The sequence below is a fragment of the Labeo rohita genome, chromosome 7, assembly GCF_022985175.1.
Source record: "Labeo rohita strain BAU-BD-2019 chromosome 7, IGBB_LRoh.1.0, whole genome shotgun sequence".
In the NCBI taxonomy this organism is placed as follows: Eukaryota; Metazoa; Chordata; class Actinopteri; order Cypriniformes; family Cyprinidae; genus Labeo; species Labeo rohita.
Window position 1 is genome coordinate 34,433,219 of NC_066875.1, and position 22,879 is coordinate 34,456,097.

Below are 22,879 nucleotides of genomic sequence, written 5' to 3' on the forward strand. Positions count from 1 at the left end.
AAAACATGACTGTTAAACTTGAGTGCAGAGTGCATAATTTTAAAAAAACAACTGGGCATTTTAGGCTTCTTACCTGCTTGTGTGTGTGTGTCTCTTAAAGTCCCATGAGGCTTGTAACTGGTTTATGTAGTATTTAGCGTGTGCTACAAAGTAATGCTTTTGAACCTTTTATCTAGGATGCTTAAATTCATTATTGAAATAGCCAGATTCAACCCGTGATGGAAGCACTATGATAATAAGCACTGCAGATGTTCTTTTTTTCCTTTTTTAATATCATTCAATGTCATGTGTACAATAGATACAACACGAATACAGCACACTTTTGCTAAAATCACATAAAATATTCACGAATGCAACTCACAAAACATTACTTTATAGAAGCTGCTGGCCCCTCGGATTTTATACAGAAATACAAGCACACACTCAAACCGATCTTCTCTGTTTCACAGACACACACACTCCCATTCACACAGTGTAGTTTTTTAAGCATGGCTCTGGAGCAGTGGTGAACAATCGACTGTAGATAAGAGGTAAAACATCTTAGTACAAATCAGTATTTTTGTCATTTATAAATATTCAACCAAATATCAGTGCAAGGTGTCCTCCATTATCCTTAAAGGACTGCAATAGATGCCACCCTTAATTTACGAATGACTTTTACTTTTGTTTTTCACAAGTACCTCAGAGTCCCAGCTGTGAGGTACTATACATTTTTGGCAATTCTCAGATATTCCAACATAACAACATAGAGATGGCAAATATATAAGTGTTTTCTTCTTTTCTTATTTAAAAATTTCTTACATGCCATGACAAGTTCTTCCTCCTCAAAATGTCCTTAATGTATAGCATGTTAATGATTACTGGATCCCCCTAAACAAACACATAGCAAACACCATGGCAAAAAGCTGATGGGAGAGAAAGAAAAACAAATAGAGATTAGCAAAGAGTTTTATTCTGTGCTCATTTAAAAAGAATTCTTAGAAGCCCATTCTACGGGATATTTTTACTCTCTCCACTAGATGGCGATCACAAACCATACTTCTTGAAAAACAATTTCTCATCATTTCAAGTATAAAAATCATCATACTTTCTTATTAAAAAGAAAAATTATAGCCTTACTTCAATAGTCAGCACCACAATAGCAAGGGCTCCTGCCATATAGATGTACGTCTCAAAATAGTCCACCACTGCTGAATAGCAGCCCTGTTTTAATATGAGAACAAAATGTTGTTTCAATGGATATTGAATTTCTCATTTATTACAAGCTACTCATAGCAATGTCATTCTAAATTGGTTAAAATCAATGTATTTATTTGGTAGAAGAGTTTATATGACTCAGAAACTCAAGTAATTTATTTTGAGAGCTGTTATGTAGTCAGTGTCCTTCTTCCAAAAAACTTTTTACTTCCTTTTATTTTGGTTTTCATCCTTTTTCTTGCTCAATTTCATGTTGCATTTAAGGGATAGTTCACCCAAAAATGAAAATTCTGTCATTAATTACTCACCATCATGTCGTTCCAAACATGTAAGACCTTCATTCATCTTCGTAACACACATTAAGATATTTTGGATTTTTGCATAGACAGCAACATAACTGACACATTCAAGGCCAGGAAATGTGGTAAGAACATTGTTAAAATAGTGCACCCTGCAGTGGTTCACCCTGAATTTTATGAAGCTACAAGAAACTTTTTGTGCAAAAAGAAAACAAAAATAACAACTTTATTCAACAGTTTCTTGTCTTTTGTGTCAGTCTTCGACACGTGTTCATGAGAGTACTACAACGTACAAAGAAAGCTCTCGGATTTCTTGGATTTCATCAAAAATATTTTAATTTGTGTTCTGAAGATGAACAAAGGTCTAACAGGTTTGGAACATCATGAAGGGGAGTAATTAATGACAGAATTTCATTTTTGGGTGAACTGTCCCTTTAACTATCCCATATTTGTTTCCACTCATTTACTAATTTGTACTAAACTCATTGCTGACCTTGTTACGGATTGGCATCATTGCCTTGAGACACTCCTCCTTGTTCATCATCAGATCGTTCCTCTGGCAACAGACCTCTGGTACTAGTCTGCTGGGGTTCAGCTGTCTGTAGAGGCTCTGATCATCGAAGTCTTCAGCACTGTTCACCCCACAGCAGTCGAACTATGAAGACATCAATACCCAGTTAAATGTCTTTAATGCCATTATTATGCTAGATTTTGTACATGATGTTATCGTACTGTGGTCATAATGGCATTCCATGTGGAGGTGAAGACATCAGTGCTATTGGTTCCTTGGTAATGTGTTTTCAGCTCCTTGGTAAAGTAATCTCTGGTGAGCTGTTGATCCACAGATAGACAGTAGTAGTGAGAACAGAGGTATATTACAGGTGGCTTGATGATACCCAGCTATAATAACACTCACATGCTCACGGAAAACGAATGCCAGAATGGCCACCGCCAGCTCTGCCAGGAATATGATGAGTATGAGCATAAAGAACTGCGGAAGAAAAACAGGACATTTGCATCTAAATCAGATGTGAAGTATGTTTAGATGTCCAAATAGGAATAGGAATTCTTATGGCCGATATTGAGAAGTCAATTGTTATTTTAATGTTATGGCTGATATTAAAATGTATATTATTTTGTCTAAATAAAAAAAAAAAAAAAAATGGGCATTACAACATTATAATGTACAGTATAAAAAATAGAGATTTATTTTGATATTTGCTGAAAGATTAGATGATAGCAAAGGTAATCTAAAATGTACAAATGGGGAACATTAGCATTAACAGTATATGTCCAGTACAGACTGATATCAATAATTTATATATCTAGTAAGAAAGAAAATCCCGTACAAACAGCAGAAGACATTTATTTTCTCGTATGGCTCCGCAGCAACCCAGAAATCCCAGTAGGAACAGCATCCCGCCCATGATCAAAATTGCATAGACTCCGGTAAACAGCAGAGGGTTGGCTGCCACAATCTCCCGGAAACCTGTAGGATCCACCAGCACCCATATTCCCACCCCTAGAAGGAATGCACCTCCAAGCTAAAGGAGAAGAAAATGGCTTAGTATAGATCCCAGCACAATATAAACACACAAAAAATGATTTTATGATACTGAGCTTATCAAACAGTGACTGATGCTCAGTTTTTCAGTGGAATAGCACATTTACTCACAGCACTATGTGGTAGAGGGAACTTCACAAGGCTGCTAAAAACATCTTTGAGGAACAATAGGAAGTGCAGACTGGTTCATAAGCAAAAACGAAGGCACGTTGGTGCAAGATCAGTGCGTTTTTTTCATACCATATCGTTAATGTTTGTTCAAAGTGGCGACTTGGATCATTCAGAATCTTTTGAACTACTCATTTTGTTAGGAAAGCAAGAGTCTGCACCTGCATATCATCAGGTTTTCAATATAATAAAGAAAAACGAATTTCAACCAAAGCAAGTCATCACTCCTAGTCAGTCGGAAACAAACACAGCTAACATGATGTCACAGTCTAGATCTTATCAGCCTACGGTATGTAAAACAATGGCTTAGACTCTAAAAAAAAATAAACGTTCTTTATCTGCATCTATTTTGTTCCATAAAGAAACTGTAGTATTCATGGAACCTTCTCATTCTTTATAGTTGAAGACATTCTTTAAAGGGATAGTTCACCCAAAAATGAAAATTAGCCCATTTTTTACTCACTCTCCAGGCTTTCTAGGTGTATAAGACTTACTTCCTTCAGACAAATGCAATCGGAGTTATATCAAAAATTATCCTGGCATTTCCAAGCTCTATCATCAGTCCAAACAAGTCCAATAAAGTGCATCCATCCATAATAAAAAGTGCCTTACACAGCTTCAGGGGAGAATAAAAGCCTCCTGTAGTGAATCGATGCATTTTTAAAAGAAAAATATCCATGATTTATTTGTAATAATCACTTTAATCAAGCTTGCGCTAACAGTCGTACACAGAAGCAGCTCCAGGCAGATGACGTAGGATGTTGGCGTTGCGCAAGCGCCGTTGAGTCTCTTGCAAACCAACGTTTGTTTACAGAAGCAACGTTTCCTGATTTTAGCAACGGAAAACCAGTCTCCTCTTGGTTTATATCAAAATCATCCAACATTTTTTTTTTTAAATCCTTGGTTTGTACTTCTAATTCGTGACCATATTTTTGCTTTGGTTTCTCCACGGCGCATTCACGTTCATTACGTCTGAGAGCCGAATACGCAGTGCTGACCACCCGGAGAGGCTTCTGTGTACAACAGTGAGCGCAAGCTAGATTAAAGTGATTGTTACGTTTTAGGTATGGATATTTAAGCAGGAGGCCTTTATTCACCCCCAGGAGCCATGTGAGGCACTTTTTTTTATGGATGAAGGCACTTTATTGGACTGGTTTTGGACTGATGAAGAGAAACACCCACCTATTGCCATAATAGAGCTTGGATGTGCCAGGATTATTTTTATTTTAATTGATTGCATTTGTCTGAAAGAACGGAGTCATAGGATGCCTGGAGGGTAAGTAAAAAATGGGGTAATTTTCATTTTTGGGTGAACTAATCCTTTAAATGATTAAAATGTCCTTCAAACTAAAGCCCAAAGTATACTTTGGGTCAGCATACAGTGCACATGACGCGAATTTCATCATCAGAATAGTCCAAAGTATACTTAGTTTTTGTACTTGCATGCCAGCGCATGTGCACATGCACGGTTCGCTTGCATTGTATACGGAAAGACCAATCACAACAAATTTGGCCAACTGACCAACTGTTTTACAGACAGAATGCTTTGAACGAACCGTTTTGCAATCATTGTGAATATTAAATTGAGAAAATTACAGTGTTTTCTGACCTTAGATGCATTTAAACCTGTTGTAGGGGACTCCAAAACAATATTAGAACACTTTAAAAATGCCATATAACCTGCTCTTTAAGAAAAAAAAACGGTTTTTTGAGGAACTGTTGAATGAAAGCTTCTCTGGAAAGCCCAAAACGGTTCCCCATAGGCATCACTGCAAAACCCCCTTTAGGAAGCTTTCTTTTTAAAAGTGTATAATTCTCTCCTGCCATTTAAGAAAAAGTATGAGAAAGAGAGCACTCACAAAAATGAAGAAGTTGAAGATGAACATGAGGTACTTGATGCAACTTAGACAGTCCCCCTCCATGCTTGTGCCTCTTGCTGAAGCTTCTCCTTGCCCCTGAGGAAGCATGGTAAAAAACAAAGAGAGCCGTTACTGCGCAGGAGAAGGGAAAGTCACATGCTCCGTTTAAAGATAAGTCCGTGAGTCAGCGTTGCCAGTGACTGGTGGGCTTTTGTGTTTTTAAGCTCATTCAGTGAGATCATTCTGTGAATTTGTCACTTAAATAATACACTGGCATTGACAAAACACACATTGACAGACATATTGTGTTCAGGCGCTCCAGATGAATAATGCCGCATTATGTAGTTCAAAGAATGACTGGCGGCTCCTGTAATCATATGCCTGGAAATGTAACACAAAGATGGACATAAAACAAAATTCACAGCGTTTTCTCTATAAAACATTTCACACCGACTGCTCATGCATGTTACGTGCTGACTCGACGTACACGATGAGTTGTTTGCGAAAGGAAATAGGGAGGAGGAGTACTGAAAACGGGCAGCTTGGCTAAAAAACACCATCAGGACGGCTGGAGCACATTTGCTCATCTTCACACCAGGAGCGATACTCAGCCGGCTAAATAAACATGTCCTTTCAGCACTCCAGACCGCAAGCTGTGTGCCCCAGTCTTTCTCTGAAATTCATCTAAGCACTCTAGCTCTTTTCTGCTTATATGCTCCAGGTGTTTTCAAATGTTCCATCACCTGTGCTTTTTTAATGATGCAAATTTCCCTTTGCTCTGCTACAAGACAATACAGGGTGCGCTGTGTACAAAAACACTATTGCAGGGTGCTAATACAACATAATGAGTGGTCGAATTTGATTCTGGTTGCCTGAAATTAATGATCATTTTTAGCCCGCCCCGCATTTATACTCAGAATCCCGCTTTTCGGCTTTGTGATGATAAAGAATATTTGTGTGAAGCTTTTTCCTGCATGTCTTTTTAGAGTAATAAGGTTGATGGTAAGTGCTCCCCTCAGTGAAAAACTAAAGTGTCCCTCGCTGACGATGCACTCTATATAATTACAGGCCATTAGGGGAATTTAGGTTAATGATGGTACAGTTCTTCATTAGTGCATTGGGTCCTGAGCTCACCTCCCACAGGTAGCTTTGACTTTGCTACTGCCTCAAAAGCCGACCCTTGGGATCAGGTGAAGCACTAGTGCGTATAATAGCAGACGGACTTTCATATTTTCTGGTCTGCTATGACCAGCCAGTGTCTTGGCTAGCCTTCTGCAGCTGTGGTCCTTGTAAAAATAGCTTTGAACAGCTGGGCGATTTCACGGGAGCTGACGGTAGATGCCGTGGCAGCAAATAATTCCACCTCTCTTCTCATGGAACGGTTCTGGCATAATTCAATAATCCCCCCAGCCTGGTTTTTCCAAAGTAATTTCCTGTGCAACACTGTGAGTCAGTCAGGTGTTATAAGTGGCGGAATGGAAGGGACCTCAGGAGCCCTGCTAAACTCGGTTAGCTTGCAGGTGGGTGAGCAATTTTATTTGTATGTGTGTGGAAAGGTGGGGGGTTGGCCATATCAGTCTTCTTAGATTAAGACCACCAGCCTCAGAAGGTTTGAAGGCTCAGCCCACAAGTCTCAAGGCCATTATCACAGAGCCACAGCTGCCTTTTTTATTGAGGCCTTTAAACCTCATCACAACAATCCAGACACTCCAATAATGGACAAAAGAAGCTGCGTTGCATAAATTAATGGACCATGTAGAATTTTGGTCTGTATCTTTGTATTTAATTAATTTACTTTTGTCAACAGTGCTGCTTTGCTTAAACATTGTCTGAAGGGCTCCAGGCTGCATGTAAAATTCTGGACAACACTAATTTGCAACAGTAATCTGGTCACCATTGGCACAAGTTCTTTCAGTAACATTCTGTGGGATTATGCTATTTAAACACATCTTTGCACACCAGTGCAGCACACTACAATGAACACCGCACAAACCACTGTGTCTGATTTGGAAACCAATGATTTTTATCAAGTGTTTATACAGATATATATATATATATATATAAAGATTCATGAAAAAGCCCAGGTATTTTACTTTTTGAGCACAGCTATGGAAGCCCATTTATGCCACTGAATAAAAAAATGTCATTGTGACTTTTTATCTCACAGTTCTGACTTTTTTCTCCCAACTGCGAGTTCACATCTCGCAATTCTGACTTTTTTTCTCAGAATTATGATACCAACTTTTAATTCTGTCTTTTTTTTCACAGAATTGCATGATATCAACGCACATTTGCGAGTTATAAAATCAGAACTGCGAGACATAAACTGGCAATTCTGAGATAAAAACTCTGACTTTTCTCATACTTTATAACACACAAATGCAAGTTTTCGCAATTCTGAGAATATATCAGTCTTTTTCCCCCTCAAAACTGGACTTTATAACTCACAATTGTGAGTTTATATCTCACAGTTCTGAGAATTACGAGAAAGAAGTCACAGTTGCAAAATATAAACTCACAACTGCGAGAAAAAGTCTGAATTGTGAGATATAAACTCACAATTGCGAGAAAAAGTCCGGATTCCAAGTTTAGATCTCACAATTCTGACTTTATAACTCGCAAATTGTGAGTTTATGTCTTGCAATTCTGACCTTATAATTTGCAATTGCAAATTATGAAAAAAAGGGTTGAAAACTCACAACTCACAAATTGTGGGTTTATATCTCACAATTCTGACTTTATAAGACATAAACTCACAATTCTGACTTTACAAATCGCAATTTCATGTTTATATCTCAATTGTGAGAAAAAAATAAAGGTTAAAAAGTCACAACTCACAAATTCTGAGTTTATATCGTAATTCTGACTATAACTCGAAAATTGTGAGTTTTTATCACAATTTTGAGAAAAAAAATCAGAATTGTGAGTTTATATCTCACAATTCTGACTTTATGACTTACAAATTGCGCATTTATATCACACAGTTCTAAGAAAAAAAGTCAGAACTGTGAGTTTAGATCTTGCAATTCTGACTTTATAACTCACAAATTGCATGTATATATCTCAATTCTGGGAAAAAAGTCAGGAGAAAAATACCACAACTCAAATTGTGAGTTTATATCACGCAATTATGAGAAAAAAGGCAGAATTGTGAGTTTATGTCTCACAATTCTTACTTTATAACTAGCAATTGCATGTTTATATCTCAATTCCGAGAAAAAAATTCTGAATTGTGAGATAAATGTCACAATAACCTTTTTTTAAATTTTTTATTCAGTGGCGGAAACGGGCTTCCATACACAGCCATGTTTGCACAGCTTTCAAAACATATAACATAAATGAAATTGAATGTAATTTTCTGGTTAAATCTGTTTTAAAATGAATTTGGATATGTTATTAGTAATTAAAAATACATAATCACAGCCAAATGTTGTTGTAGTAAGTGGTTTTCTTTAAAAAATTACACAAGAATCTTTGGGAATAAAACCAGAAGATAGGTGACATGTTGGAACCACGATCAACAAGGCTTCTGTTCAGTTAAAACTCAAATATCTACAAATCAGACATCATAGTCTTGGGTTGTTTGCTCACTGAACTCAAAAAGCACACAAAAATCTGTGTTTTTAATGCAGAAGGGACCTCTTGAACTGTAGAGGGAAAAACCACTGCACTGTTAGAGCACTAGATGAGAGTCAATGACCGAGGAGATAGCGTGCAGGATTGAGCTATGATTTCTGCATCCAGCTAGAGAACACAACCAATCACACAGTGACTCTGCCTCTTACAGAATAAATCAACCTGTCACAGCAGCCTGGAGGAATCGTAGCATACACATGAAGTGTTTTCACACAGCTCTGGCAAAGCACTGAATTCACGACGCTCTCATCCATCACGAGACAGCCTCCAACTGGGTGGTACAGCTCAGAGAGAGACAGTATGGAGGATCTTCTTCATCCACTCCTCACATCACGTGTAAACACTTGTTATAAGCTATTTGAGTACGACGTGAGGACATTGCTCTTCAAACCATCTGTGCATGTTTGTCTCAGCTGACCCATGAGATCCAGCATTGGTGTAAGATCTTTCCATCTGGTCGGTTTCTTCTGGTTGTGAAGTACAAATTGCTTAACAAATGATAACATTGGGCAACATGTTTCTGATTGAACGATTACAGTGTTTTCTAACTGGAAAAACTGCAGTTAAGTTAAAACTGCACTTAACTCTATTTTTGTAAAGAAGTCACACCTAACAACTGCCTTTGCTGAAGTCTTGCTGTCTTTTGTTAGTTGTCTGTCACATTTACCTATTAAAAATGGAAGAGGGGTGTCAGACTAAAGGACTGCCTCTGACATTTCTCTCCGATTCCCTGTCACAAACTGCAACGCCCAGTTTGGCAGCAAATCAATCTGAAGCCCAGTGAAATAAAAACAGGAACACCATACAAACAAACTGTTGCCTGAATTAAGATGCAATGGTAAAGTATGTTTACTGGCAGCTTCAGCAAGAATAAACAAGAAGATATTTTGAAAAGTGTCTCAATGTTTTTTGTCAATACCTGCATAGACAGCAATGCAACTGACATGTTCAAGGCCCAAGCAGCAATTACGAGGCCAAGCACTAGGCAAGCAAGCATCATAGCAACTGAAGCAATGAGTGATTGAAGCCATTTTAAGACAATTTTAGTCAAAACGGGTAAAAAAATATATATATAAAAACTACCACTAGTAATGGGATTTAATGGGTTATCTTGGTGGTGCTGTTATTAAATCGATGTGGTGTGTTTAGTGAGAGATGAGAATGACACACACAAGTTTGAATTATGGTTTAAATTTGTTGCATTGCTATACAAAAACTGTTTTGTCTATCGACACTTTGTGTCAGCACAGTCTGAAGATGATCTGGGTCGATGTTGGTGAAAATCAGATAAACAGTTGTGGAGGAGTACAAAGTATGTTTTTCAACATAAATCAAAATGACGGACAGGAAGTTTGGCCAACTATGGCATAATTGGTATCTATGTTGTCGGCATGACCCAAGGAAAATTTTGAGACCATGAAACTCTATTTTGAGTTTCATTACAACAGGCTAGTGCAAACAAAAGTTATTAGCATTTTTTGAAATTTCATTATTAATGTATAGGAAATATATATAGTGTATTACTTCTGACCAATAGGTTCGAAAAAGTATTAATCAAAATGGCGGACAGGAAGTTGACCCAAGGAATATATTGAGATCACTGTCATTTTAATAGGCCAATTTAATCAAATGTTATTAGCATTTTTTGAAATTTCTTTATTACTTTTGGCCAAAAAGTGGCGCTGCCCCTAAACTTTTTGAGTGCTGTCAGGGCATTGTGTCAAAGACACATACAGAGTTCCGTAACAATACGCCAATACGTTCGTAAAACATAACATTTTATGTCAAAATTCAACATGGCTGACATGGAAAATTGGGTATGGTTCGAATCGGTATGGTTCGACTCGGCATGGTCCACAGAATCTAAAGAGACCAGTTTTGTGTTTTTTGGTCACCATTGAGAAGTTTTAAGCAAAAATAGTCATTTTTCATAACTCCTGACCAGTAGGTGGCACTGTGCCGAAACACTGCACACTCAGGTCATGCTTGTTATAACACAATGCAAGTTTGGTCTCAATACGCCAAACTGTTGCGGAGATATAGCCTCACATCCATTTTTGCATGCTTTTTGTACAATTCGTTTGCACGTTATTTTAAAATTATTTGACTAATCAAATTCGAATTCCATAACTTTTTGCCAGCATGCTCTGAAGATGATGCTGAGCCAGTTTTGGTGAAAATCAGCCAAACCATCTAGGACGTTATTCGAACGATTAAAAATTGTGAAAAAATTAAACCTTATGAACCACTAATGTCATATGGACATATACAATGTCCTTACTACTTTTCTAGGCCTTGAATGTATCAGTTGCGTTGCTGTCTATGCAGAGTCAGAAAGCTCTTGGATTTCATCAAAAATATCTTAATTTGTGTTCCGAAGACAAACAAAGGTCTTACAGGTTTGGAATGACATGAGAGTGAGTAATAAATGGCAAAACTTTCATTTTTGGGGTGAACTATCCCTTTAACGTTTTCTATGACATAAACCAAGTGAAAAATAAGCCGTCTATACTGCATTGTAAAAGACAATCACTTTACTGATTTGCATTCTCCTAAGTGACAAACCAGACAGCATGCTTTTAACTTTTCTCATAACTGTGCCAGCATGGAGCTGATTTCAGTGGAATGTATTCAACTTAAATCACTTTAGCACTGAAAAGTCTCTATTTTGCACATAATAATACAAAGAGCGAGATGAGTCAAAGTTAAAGGCTGATTTCAAAGGTTCCAAACTTCTTTAGACAATTCCCTTTAACACTGTTTCCTTTGTTCATAATAATGAAAACGAGGTGGAAATGACAAACTGAAAGAACACAATTGTGAACACTTTGCTACATAATGACCATTAAAAAGCCACATTAAAAATCACACTCTTTGTAATACATTGGATCTATGGTTGTAGTTGTACAGACCTCTCTGTATCTAGTCCTTCTGACGAAACCAAGTTGATATTTTTGGCATACATTCCTGAACTGAGACTGACCTAGGAAAGATTGTATTTTACCCCTGGGGAGCTTTTTCTTTTTTCTTCCCTCTATTCTCAGTCCCTAAACTGAGGTCAAACGGCTATTGCTTTTACCTTTGATGATAAGTCACTGCACTAAAAAGCTTCAAATGAATGTCACAGCATGATATTAAATACATACAAAAATATATTATTTCCGTCGTATGGGTCTCAATTGATAGGAAAGAGAAAAAAATCGCTATGGAGGAGGGTGGAGGAACGATCCATATTAAAGAGCAGGAGTCAATGGTTGCTGTGCGAGGTGAGCTGAATGCTAAGCAGACACATAAAGCGAATTTATAGGACTTGCCTCTTCTCTTTAGACAGTTACTGAAGCCCTTGGGAAACAACTGTGTCTGAGTTACCATCTCATGTGCCATCAGCACATACATCATAACCTCTGTATTAATGAACCGTGCTCTGGTGCACAACCAGTCAGTCAATGAATGCTACTCTGTTTCATTACAGAGTATATTAAGCTAAAGGGCATCACTTAAAGGAAATAATTTGGGGGAAAAAAGAGGGTTTACTTTTTATGTGATAGCATTTATTGAATTCTACAACATAAAAACACGCTAATGCATTACTGTAACATAGTTATTTTCAGAGCATGCACCAGTAAACACTGCTATTATTTATGGCTTTCCTCTGCAGTCCGAAGCTTTCAATCATCCACGGTCTCTGCATTCTAAAGCATGCTGTATCTGAGGATGATGTTTCTGAAGAGAGATGCCTGTGTATCTAATTATGTCAGCACCTCAATCTACCCTAGAGAGAAGCGTACGCCATGTGCTAGAGGCAATCAATGCATTTAGGCTAGGATTGATCTGTTGATTAGTTGCTACACCAATATTCTCAACACCTTTTCTTTGAAGATAAAGCTTGTCACTTCTCAAGGTTCATTCTAAGTAGAAACAGTGATTCTTTACTATTAATCACCAGTATTTGGACTGTTAATCATCTGTTATGGTACTTTGAAGTTGCAATGTAACAGAAGTAATGACAGCTGTTTCTTCCATATTGTGACATACATTTGAGTGAAAGGGATTATTGGAAAACGAAAAAGATATAGAATAGAAACTTGGTTCTCCCCATCGGTCGGTGACTGGATGGAGGCAGCTCTGAATGTAAGTCAGTTGTCCAAAAAAAAAAAAAAAAGTATGATTTAAGCAGACTGAATTTCACCAGGGGGTGGTTGCACCAGCTAGACGTGAAAAAAGCTGGGTGTAAGCCCTGCACTGGGCTTTGCAAAGTCCAACTTTACGATAAATATTTACAACTGTTGCACCAGCTAAAACTACGATCAGGCTCAACTACGCTAAGATGAGCGTCCACGCCAACACATTCTCCAGCAGTGATAGCTGAGATGACACCTAACGCTGCAATGGCTACAACTACTAATATAAAAACTGAATTGCTCAGAACATCAGAACAAGTGAAACCACCACGAAATAATTTCATTAACTAAATATTTCCTAACAAGTCTGTGTTTTTGTAATTGAGGTCTTCCTGCACATTTCCATGATGAGATATTTCTTCAGACTAACACTGAAAATAAAGGCGACAAGTTAAGTAAAATATAATGAATGTAATACAATGCTTCTTTCTAGAGTTTTTTTTCTAGCTGACTATGGAGTTCATGTACAATGAATGTCTTTCCTGAGGTAAATGTGACTTTATGTGACAATTGTGCATTTTAGTCTACTGACGTCTTTCTGTGGCTGAAAAAAACACATTTATAAATTGTATTTTGTGACAGAATTGACAGAATTTGAAAGCTGATATTTTATTTCTGATTAAAAGCAAGCGCAAAACTTACTGCGATTATTGGATGGCAGGCACGCTACAAATGATGAGTGGAATTAAAGACCTTAAAGGGGTCATCGGATGCTAAGTTCACTTTTACATGTTGTTTGAACATCAATGTGTGTTGGCAGTGTATGTATAAATCTACCCTATAATGATAAAAATCCATGCAGTGGTTTTTAATTAATCTGTAAAAATAATATTCCCTTTTTCAAATCGAGCCATTCTCAGATGCCTGTTGTTGTGGTGTCACACCCACAGAGGCCGCTCCCACGATAGTTGATTGACATGAGCGTTTTACCTCAGATCAGCTGTAACAGTCCGCCCTCTTTGTTTCGATGCCAGAGCAGGGATGTAAGTTAGACAAGAATATCTCGGATTGAGCGATTGAGGTGTTGTGTTGCTGGATGTAATAATGAACGTAGTGGTCGTCATTTACTCCTGACATCTGAGCCACTGAAGATGCAGTAGATTATGCTTGTTTGTGAAGGGAATGCACCTCCCGATCTACATATATCCGTCTATGTTTGCGCAAATCATTCATGATCCAGCTTCACTTACAGCAGAAGTAAGTATAAAGGTTTTTTTTTTAATGAATCTTTGCGATCGCCTTTCCTAATAATGTGCTAGTTAGCAAGTTTAGTGGCTAAACACAGCTAATTTAAACAGAGCTGATTTCTCCACAGAGTAAAAAGGGTGTTGCTTTACAGAACTCATTTTTTGCATTTAAAACTTTTCACCAGAATGAGATGATTTTTCAGAGCTGATTTTGGCAAGGAAAATGGGTGTTCTTTACACAACCATTGAGAATTTTTAACCAAAGTAAATTATAAACTTTTCATTAAAACCCTGAAGAATCATATCAACTAGTGGAGAAAATGGGCATCCAATGATCCCTCTAAGTATTTCCAAGCATTTATACTGTCCAAGCAAGATGTTGAATGGAAATATTAAGGGAACAATTTAAGACAATTATATCCCGTTATCACCATGGTAAAGTAGATTCGTCTCTTGTTGTCTCTGAGAGAATCTGGGCCGTTAATGCAGTGTTAGCCATCAATTTTTTTTTTTTACTTTCACTTTAATAACTCTTGGGCAAAGTTTGCGCTTTGCTTGCATGTGTTGCTTGACCCCTCCCCCATAATATCACTTGTTTATAGGCCACATTATCCTGCTCAAAAAGACCATAAACATTACAGTTGGCATCTGCAATAATTAATTAAAAACTAATCATGTCCGAGCAAATCATGACTTTTCACTTTACACCTACCTTTGACTAGGCGTAAGACGCCGAGATGGCACAATGGGTATAAATTGTATGCACGACCTTAAAGCATCCAGCCTAGTCTTACAATCGGATGTAGCCTATGTCCAGCTGGTGCAACCGGCCCCTAGATCTAGTTATAACATTGTCTGAAAATTATCATAAGAAAAACATATTGAGTTGATATTATTGAGTTTAATTAATCTTTTGCAATATAATGCATTAAGAAAACAGATTAAGTGAATATTCACTTAATCCCGACTTGAACTATGAAACTTTAAAAAAATGAATAAAACTAAAACTTCGGAAAGCCCTTGATTTACTGACTAATCCTTCACAGTTTCATGTGAGACATTTCATCCACCATGTTCCCATTGGTATTCAGGAGCTGTTACTCTGATCCTCACAAAATGCTATGACCTTCAAATGATGTGTTTTGACTCAGATGTAAGGTCAGACAGACAAAAATGATTTTTTTTAGGAAAGTGAAAACGCTGACCCTAAAATACATAAGAGATCTGTGTGTTGGAATGTCCTTTGCTGTGAGGGACAAACATATAGCGGACATTTCAGGACAAAGCATATCACATCTAACACCTAAACAACAATTATTTCATCTGGAGAGAATCAATAAATGCCAGAGAATCACCCAATTAATAGTACTTATAAAACATGTTAGAATTACGAAATGTAACAATATTATAAAACACACTTGCTTACATTAGAGAAGTTAATATCAGTGAATTAATAAATAATAATAAACAAATATTAGTACACAAACAGATATTCACATTTCTTAATGGTGATTACCCACTGAAATTAAAATCCACTGACTAAAGTAGTTTAGTGCCCAAAAAAACTGCCAATAAAGTAATAAAAATTAATTTCGGAAAAGAGCGAAATTTTCAATAGTAGACATAAGTACAAAAATAAGATAATTATATTTCCCAAAAACAAGTAATATTTCTTTTTACATTGAAGTGCATTATAAACAAGATGGTGTGTTCTCTCTCAATCTTTCTAGTTTGTCCAAAAATCCTCACTATGACAACAGAGAGAAAAGCATGTTTGAAAACCACACAAAAAAGGACAGTACAGGAACATTAACATCCTCTGGGTGTTACCATAATGTTCCCAGCTCTAATTATTCTAAAAGGAAAGGAGGCTGTTAGTGTTGGAGGGCAACTGAGTGCTATCTGCTCACTGATAGACACTGAACTGTGCTGTTCTTCTATGTCTCCAGAGGATACGAGTCACAATCTGAGAGTAAGATATCTGCCAAAAGACATCTAGTACCTTCTGCGACATGCTGAGAATGACACAAACATAGAGATAGGGTGGGTGTCTGGTTCCCCTTAAAAACAAGGGAATTTCAGGTTTATATTTGCAAATGCTATATTTGCAAATGATTTCCAGACACCCTTTTGGACATGTAACCTCAAAAATACATGCTTTCAACAATGAAAACTATGAATATGTGGGAAAAACTTTACCATTAGCTATATTGAATGTCTGTTAACACCCTGTTGAGATAAGGTTTGACAGACTCAGGGAGTCAGAAGGAAAAAAAAGAGCAAAGCTGGAGGGAGAAGTATTGATAAAACAACAACAACAACAAAAAAAAACAGCCAGCAGGAAACCTTCTCGCACAAATACTTTACTCTTGCACCATCTGCTCTAAATACTAACAATAACATGAATGAAGCAATGCAGAACAGTGTTAAAACACTTCAGACTGAGCCTTTTTTTTGAGAAAGTTTAGTATACTGGTGTTCAGGCTCCTTCACATTTTTGCACTTCCAAAGGAAGGAAGAGGAAAGCACTAGACAAAACAAGTGTTAACAATGGAAAAAGCCCATTTTTATGGCGTACAGATCCAGAGATTGAATTTACCCTTGTTCTTCTTGTACATTCTCAGAGCAGCTGAATTTAGTAAAAAGCCACAATGTACTCGGCATAAGAGCAGGACATTTGTTCAGTGTGGGAATGTCTGATAGTGGAAACCATGGCAGTCTCCATTGAAAATGTCTTTTCAGATTGCTCAGAACTAGACACTTACAACACTTTCAAATGGAAAGTCTAGAGTCTGTTCTCTCTTAGCTGTAATTTTCTTTTCAAGATTGGAAGCTGAAGGCAACAGCCACTTCGTTGCAAATAATGAATATAACAAGGAAAATTTCCATGTAAAATATTATGTTCCTAAAACATCTTAACCCTGTAAAACCCGAAACATGACAAAATGGTCAGAAGAAAAAAAATTAATGGAAGAGTTTAACAGTTTAACCAGGCTTTTATAGCTCATTAAATAAATACAAAAAACACAATTTGGTGCAGATGTCGTGCTTTGCCAAACATCAAGATGAAGTTCTGATTGCTTAATGTAAATCAAGGAGATTTTACAACACTACAGCAGACTACTTACATAAAATGGCTTTTTACATACTAAAAAAGTATGAACTATCAAGTAAAATGCATATGGAACATTGTGCAACAGCAATGTTTTGATTATTAGGCCTTAGAAATTTGCTTATTGCACATAATACTGTACACTCAAAAAACACTGGGTTGTGTTTTTTTTAACCCAACTGCTGGATTTTGCCTGTTGGGTTATTTTTCCAGAGTTGGGTAGTTTTCATGTAACCCAGCTGTTGGCTTAGTGGCTGGGTCAATCCCACTGACCACTGAAACTATACATCCCTCCCCTCCCTCTGACAAAACAACCCAGGCCCTGGCTTTTCATTCTCTTCAGGAGAGAGCGAGCCCTCAGCGCCGCCGATTCGGTGGACAGTGAAATTGAGGTTTAATTTATAACATATACGTTATACTGTATACGTTTTATTAGTCTATAAAGTCTTTACTGTGCTGTAAATTATTTTATTTTGTGCAATGAGACATACAGGGATGAGATGTCATGTCAGTCAGCTAAATGCGTCAGCATGACAGAAATGCCTTGTCTAACTGATTTTATTCATTGTAATACTGATTCTAATTAATTCGGATGCTAAAATTTGTTCTCAAAAATCTGAACTGTTTGTTTATGGACAGGTTAGTCAGTCACGGCACCTTTTAGCTACGCGAGTGAAACGCGAGGCGGTGGCGGTCTGAAGTTCGCAGATTCCACGGGGAAGAGCAGCCCATCGTGGCTCAGATTTCAGCGACACACCGGCGCGATAATCGGCACTATTTCAGGTAAAAGGGATAACAGAGAACCGTTTAATACACTTGAATTAAAATATTATTTTTAAATGTTGTATTTTCATTTCTAAAATGTTTGTTAAACAATTTTAAATGTATGCAATGTTGAAAACTATGCTGCATTATTCAATTTGTCTTATATTTTTGCCCATGTTGGGTGTTTTCACTTATTAATAAATGTTCATGTTTTGATTATTACTGTTGCCTCTATAATGTGCTTTTTAATTTCCAACCTATTTACGGTTCATTGTAAGCCAGCAATAGTAATTTTCAATCAATATTTGAGTTAATTAAAACAACCCAGCATGTTGGGTCAAATATTTAACCCAACTGGCTGGTTTAAAATAACCCAGCGCTGGGTTTGTCCATATTTGACCCAGCATTGGATTTACCAAAGTAACTCAAATTGGGTTGTTTTAATCCAGCGTTTTTTTTTTAGAGTGTAGGCTTTTTAGGGTTAAAGTCACCATGAAATCGAAATATACAATTCTTATTTTTAAAGGTGACATATCATGAAAATCTGACATTTTTACATATTTAAGTGCAATAATCGGGTCCCCAGCACATCTACCAACTCAGAAAATGTTGAAAAGGACAACCCAGTAACTTTGTTTTGTTAAGCCTTTTCTTGCAAGCTCATGAAAAAAAAACGGGCGCTCAGATTTCGCTCCCCCTGAGACGCAGAAAGGCGATCTTATTATAATATTACCGCCTCTTAATCTGCATGTTTCCGTCCATGGTGTCGCCACTTTTTTTTTCGCGGGCGACAACAGTGTACCAGTTTTAACAAAATTTGAGCAAAGCATGCTAACTGTTCTGTCGTTGGCTGTACAGACGATCACAGAACACTATTTAGAGTCCCAGCCTCAGAGGAAACAGTAGAGCAGTAAATTTATTTATTTACTGTATATTACGCTGCTGTCACACAGATCTAATATAAACATACAATTTCTTTCCCAGCTGTTTACCTTCACAGACATAACCGACTGTTTTTGTAACTCCTGTGTTTTTAACATAAACTTGTGTGTATTTGGCAGTTTAAGCGCAATAAGACATGAAAGAGTGAAAGAGAGCGCTTCTGTGTGCGTGTTTTGAATGTTTGCGCTGATATGGCTTTAAAACTTATTATTTCAGGTGATAATCAAAACCAAACAGATGTTTTTTGAGAGAATCTGAGGCATGAGCTGTAAAGGCAGCCCTGTTCTGGAAAAGGGGGTGGGGAGTAGCAGCTCATTTGCATTTAAAGGGACATGCATGAAAACAGCGCGTTTCTTCTTCCACTCAAAATAGACATTTTCAAAATGATATAGTAAATGATCTGTGGGGTAGCTGAAACTTCACAGACACATTCTGGGGACACCTGAGACTTATATTACATATTGTAAAAAGAGGCATAATAGGTTTCCTTTAAAATGTCATAATTTAACCCTTTTCCTCCAGCAACCTGTAACTCACATAAAATGACAGCACTTAGAAAACAACAACGATCGAATCAATTCCCAATAGACAACATTAGGTCCCGCCCTACATTTTTTTCTTATTCAAAAAGCCGTTTCACTTAGATATATTCACAATAGGGAAGAAAAGATGATCACAATTTTCTCTTTCATGCCAACCTTAAATGATTAGGAAGAGCATTTACCATTATACTGTCAATATGTCTTGACAAGCATCAGAGACAAACTATTGATTCTTCCAAGAAATTGTTAAAGGAGAAGAAAAGTGTACTAAATTATATCAGGGAACATTGTGAAACCAAGATGAAAATAACAACCAATGGAGATTGAGGGTTTTATGAAAACATGATTCCATAGATGGATGGGTGTAGCATTAGTGGTTGAGATACACAAACAGGCTGCATTCCCAGGTTTAAATGTGAGGTTAAAATTAAGAAGTGAATGTTAATTTGCATGCTGACCTTAGTGAGGCATCAGATTTTGATGGCATGATTAAAAATGATCAAAAATCACCATACCATATGTACCTGTAAATGTCTCTCCCTTCCAGTTGATGGCAAGCGTGATGCTTTTCAGAAATCTGCTTCACACTTCTTCTCTGAGACTGTGGATAGATGTGCATAAAATGAAGTCATTATTTCATATGGCACACTCGTTCAAATGTTACTTATAAATGAGACCTCATACTCTCAGCTCTCTTTAAAGCTTGCAAACATCTCGCAATTAGTATTCATGCATGCTTTGAGTGCTCCAAGTGGGAACAGCTAGATGTCTGCTTGAGTCCCTTCTGCAACAACAAGAGCATCCAACTAAGACAAAGGCCTAATGCTTAGAATTTGACCAGTGACCTTGAGACCAGTATGAACAATGACTCCACTCACAAAAAGAATTTCTCCAAAGGCCCTCACAAGCAGTTTATTCGGTTTAACCTTCAAGCTCAAGGATGCTTCACATGCACAATTCTTCAGAGAAACAGAATATCATTAAGGCACTGATTATCAACTAGGAGGCCACACAAATGAAACAATATTGTGTCCCAAGTACTTAATGCACTGTGTAGAAAACTCTTTGTCAACCTGTACCCTCTGAGCGCAGAGCATCAAGAGCAGATTAGCCATGGTGGGGAGTTCGTATAGGGCACGCCGCTAAGGGACTGAAACGTTCATCTGTTTCCATGGAAACAAACAGAGAGGAAAATGGAGTACCAATAAAATGTCGCAGGAAACTGTCTGAGGTGCATAGAGCCAACCAGATCACATCAAAGTGCGTTACAATGAAACGCTCAGGAGAATCAGAATGGGGAGGCAAAGGCAAAGTTGATCAGACTGTCAGATTTAAGTTCCTGCTTTGGAAAAAAAAAAAGTAAAATAATAAATATAAAAATTAAAAACAAATTCCACAAAAAAAATGTTTCTAAAATAGTCCGAACCAGACATATATTGTGTAAAAAAAAAAAAGGAGGTTTGATATTTAAAACAACATTTCAAACCACGCATTTTCCTAAACATTAATTTTGCTCCCCAGCCATATTGATCTTTGCCTGTAGTAACTTCCCAGCTGTTGCGCAGCAGAGTTTCATCCTTCAGGAGCCATTCAATTCTGCAGGCTCCACAGCCTGCCATGCTTCACAAACTGTGAGAAATGATGATTGAGACAGAGAGGTGCATTAACTTTACCATGGCTGGAACACAGTGTGATGACTAACTCATCACAGTTGTGATAAACAAACCAGCACTCATTACCAAGACTTGTTTCCAGCTGTCATAAGGGCTAAAATGGTAATTCCAAGTATAATATAATAAAAGTGAATCTGACAGTTTTGATTCAGTTCAATTAGGCAGAAAAGCCCAGCTGAAGAACGTTTGCTTTTCTGTTATAGGTCAAATTTGAGCAGATATTCAACTACCTTATATAATATACTATACATTATACATATATACAGTGCGTGCATAATTATTATGCAGGTTGAAATTCTGATCATATTTTTTTCCAAGCACAATTTGCCAATTTCAATCCACATCAATCTACTATTAATTTTGTATTTAATAATTTACTGATATATAATTGTCCATAAAGGCTAGAAGTGAAAAGGTTTGGGAGTTCTGCAAAATGCGGCTAAAGTTTACAGTCTCTCAGAGCACGGCTGGTCACCACACGAAAGAGAGGGGCGGGGTGAGCAGAGCTCATTAGCATTTAAAGGGGCACCGAAACGGTTTGCTCTGAACAGAGCTGTTTTTGGGTGAAATGGTTAAAATTAAAAACTTTTTCGACCTACCCTAACTGTCATCAACCGGAATACACAAAGTTCATGCAGAGCTAGACAAGACGGGCATTTGAGGTTACAATATATAAATATAAATTGTATATAAATTGTATTTTTTTTTTTTTTTTTAGAAAATAACCAATCGTTTCACTAGATAAGACGCTTCTTCCTCAGCTGGGATCATTTAGAGCCCTTTGAAGCTGCATTTAAACTGCATTTTGGAAGTTCAAACTCGGGGGCACCATAGAAGTCCACTATATGGAGAGAAATCCTGAAATGTTTTCCTTAAAAAACATAATTTCTTTACGACTGAAGAAAGAAAGATATGAACATCTTGGATGACAAGGGAGTGAGTAAATTATCTGTACATTTTTGCTCTGGAAGTGAACTTCTCCTTTAAGATCCTAAACTTGAGGAAAATGGGCATCCGATGACCCCTTTAATTCTTAATTCTTTTGCAGTTGACATGTGTCTTTTCTTCTCAACCTGTTTTGTTCTCACTGTGCTGACCCAATGGGCATTTTGTTGTCCAGTGGTCATGCCTTAACTTTGCAATTTTTGAACTGCGTTAGTTTTGAACATTTCTCATGGGCATTTAATATTTTTTGACTTTTCAGTCTGAGTTAAATCTCTTTTTTGGCTCATTTTATCTGTAAAAGAAAACCTGCTTAATATTTATGCACACCTGAATATAAGGAGTTTTTCACTTCCAGCCTTCATAAACAATTATATATCACTTATAAATGATTAAATACAAATTATTAAGTTAAATTATTAAGATTTATGAAATGAATGCCTTATAGTTTGTTTGGAGAAAAAAATAAATAACTTATGTAAAAGAGATGAGAATTCTGTTGATGTATTTTGTCATGTTATAAGCCAGAAAACAGCAAATACATTTTCCACTGTATGAGTACTAATATGATATTGTGTGTGATATTCCTTTTAAAAATAGGTGCTTTTTATATTGCTTATGGAATATATGACCTGTCACACCATATGACAGATTCAGGCTATGGCCTAGAACAATGTGACAAATAGAGCCAACTGTTAATGGGTTGCATCAAACTTCTAGAAAGTAAAAACGAACTGGACAGAAGGAAAGCAACCCATAATTTACTAATTCCCTCAGGACCAGCATTATTTTAATACTATTTATATACTTTT

At 37.0% G+C, this 22,879-nt stretch overlaps 1 protein-coding gene across 3 annotated transcripts in view; it reads right to left on the reverse strand.

Annotated features, from left to right (window-relative positions):
* Positions 1-224: 224 nt before the first annotated feature.
* Positions 225-22,879, reverse strand: part of tspan18a (tetraspanin 18a) — a 34,707-nt gene continuing 12,052 nt past the window's right edge. Inside the window, exons 1-8 of one of the 3 annotated variants that reach the window (XM_051115158.1) lie at positions 5,378-5,588; positions 5,088-5,183; positions 2,846-3,040; positions 2,413-2,487; positions 2,229-2,327; positions 1,990-2,151; positions 1,120-1,203; positions 225-905 (exon numbers count right to left, since the gene is read on the reverse strand). In XM_051115158.1, coding sequence (XP_050971115.1) covers positions 858-905; positions 1,120-1,203; positions 1,990-2,151; positions 2,229-2,327; positions 2,413-2,487; positions 2,846-3,040; positions 5,088-5,183; positions 5,378-5,548 — 930 coding nt within the window. In that variant the 5' untranslated portion in view covers positions 5,549-5,588 and the 3' untranslated portion in view covers positions 225-857. Of the gene's footprint in view, positions 906-1,119; positions 1,204-1,989; positions 2,152-2,228; positions 2,328-2,412; positions 2,488-2,845; positions 3,041-5,087; positions 5,184-5,377; positions 5,589-19,967; positions 20,054-22,879 lie in introns of those variants that run through there. The other 2 variants (XM_051115156.1, XM_051115157.1) reach the window with 2 other exon arrangements.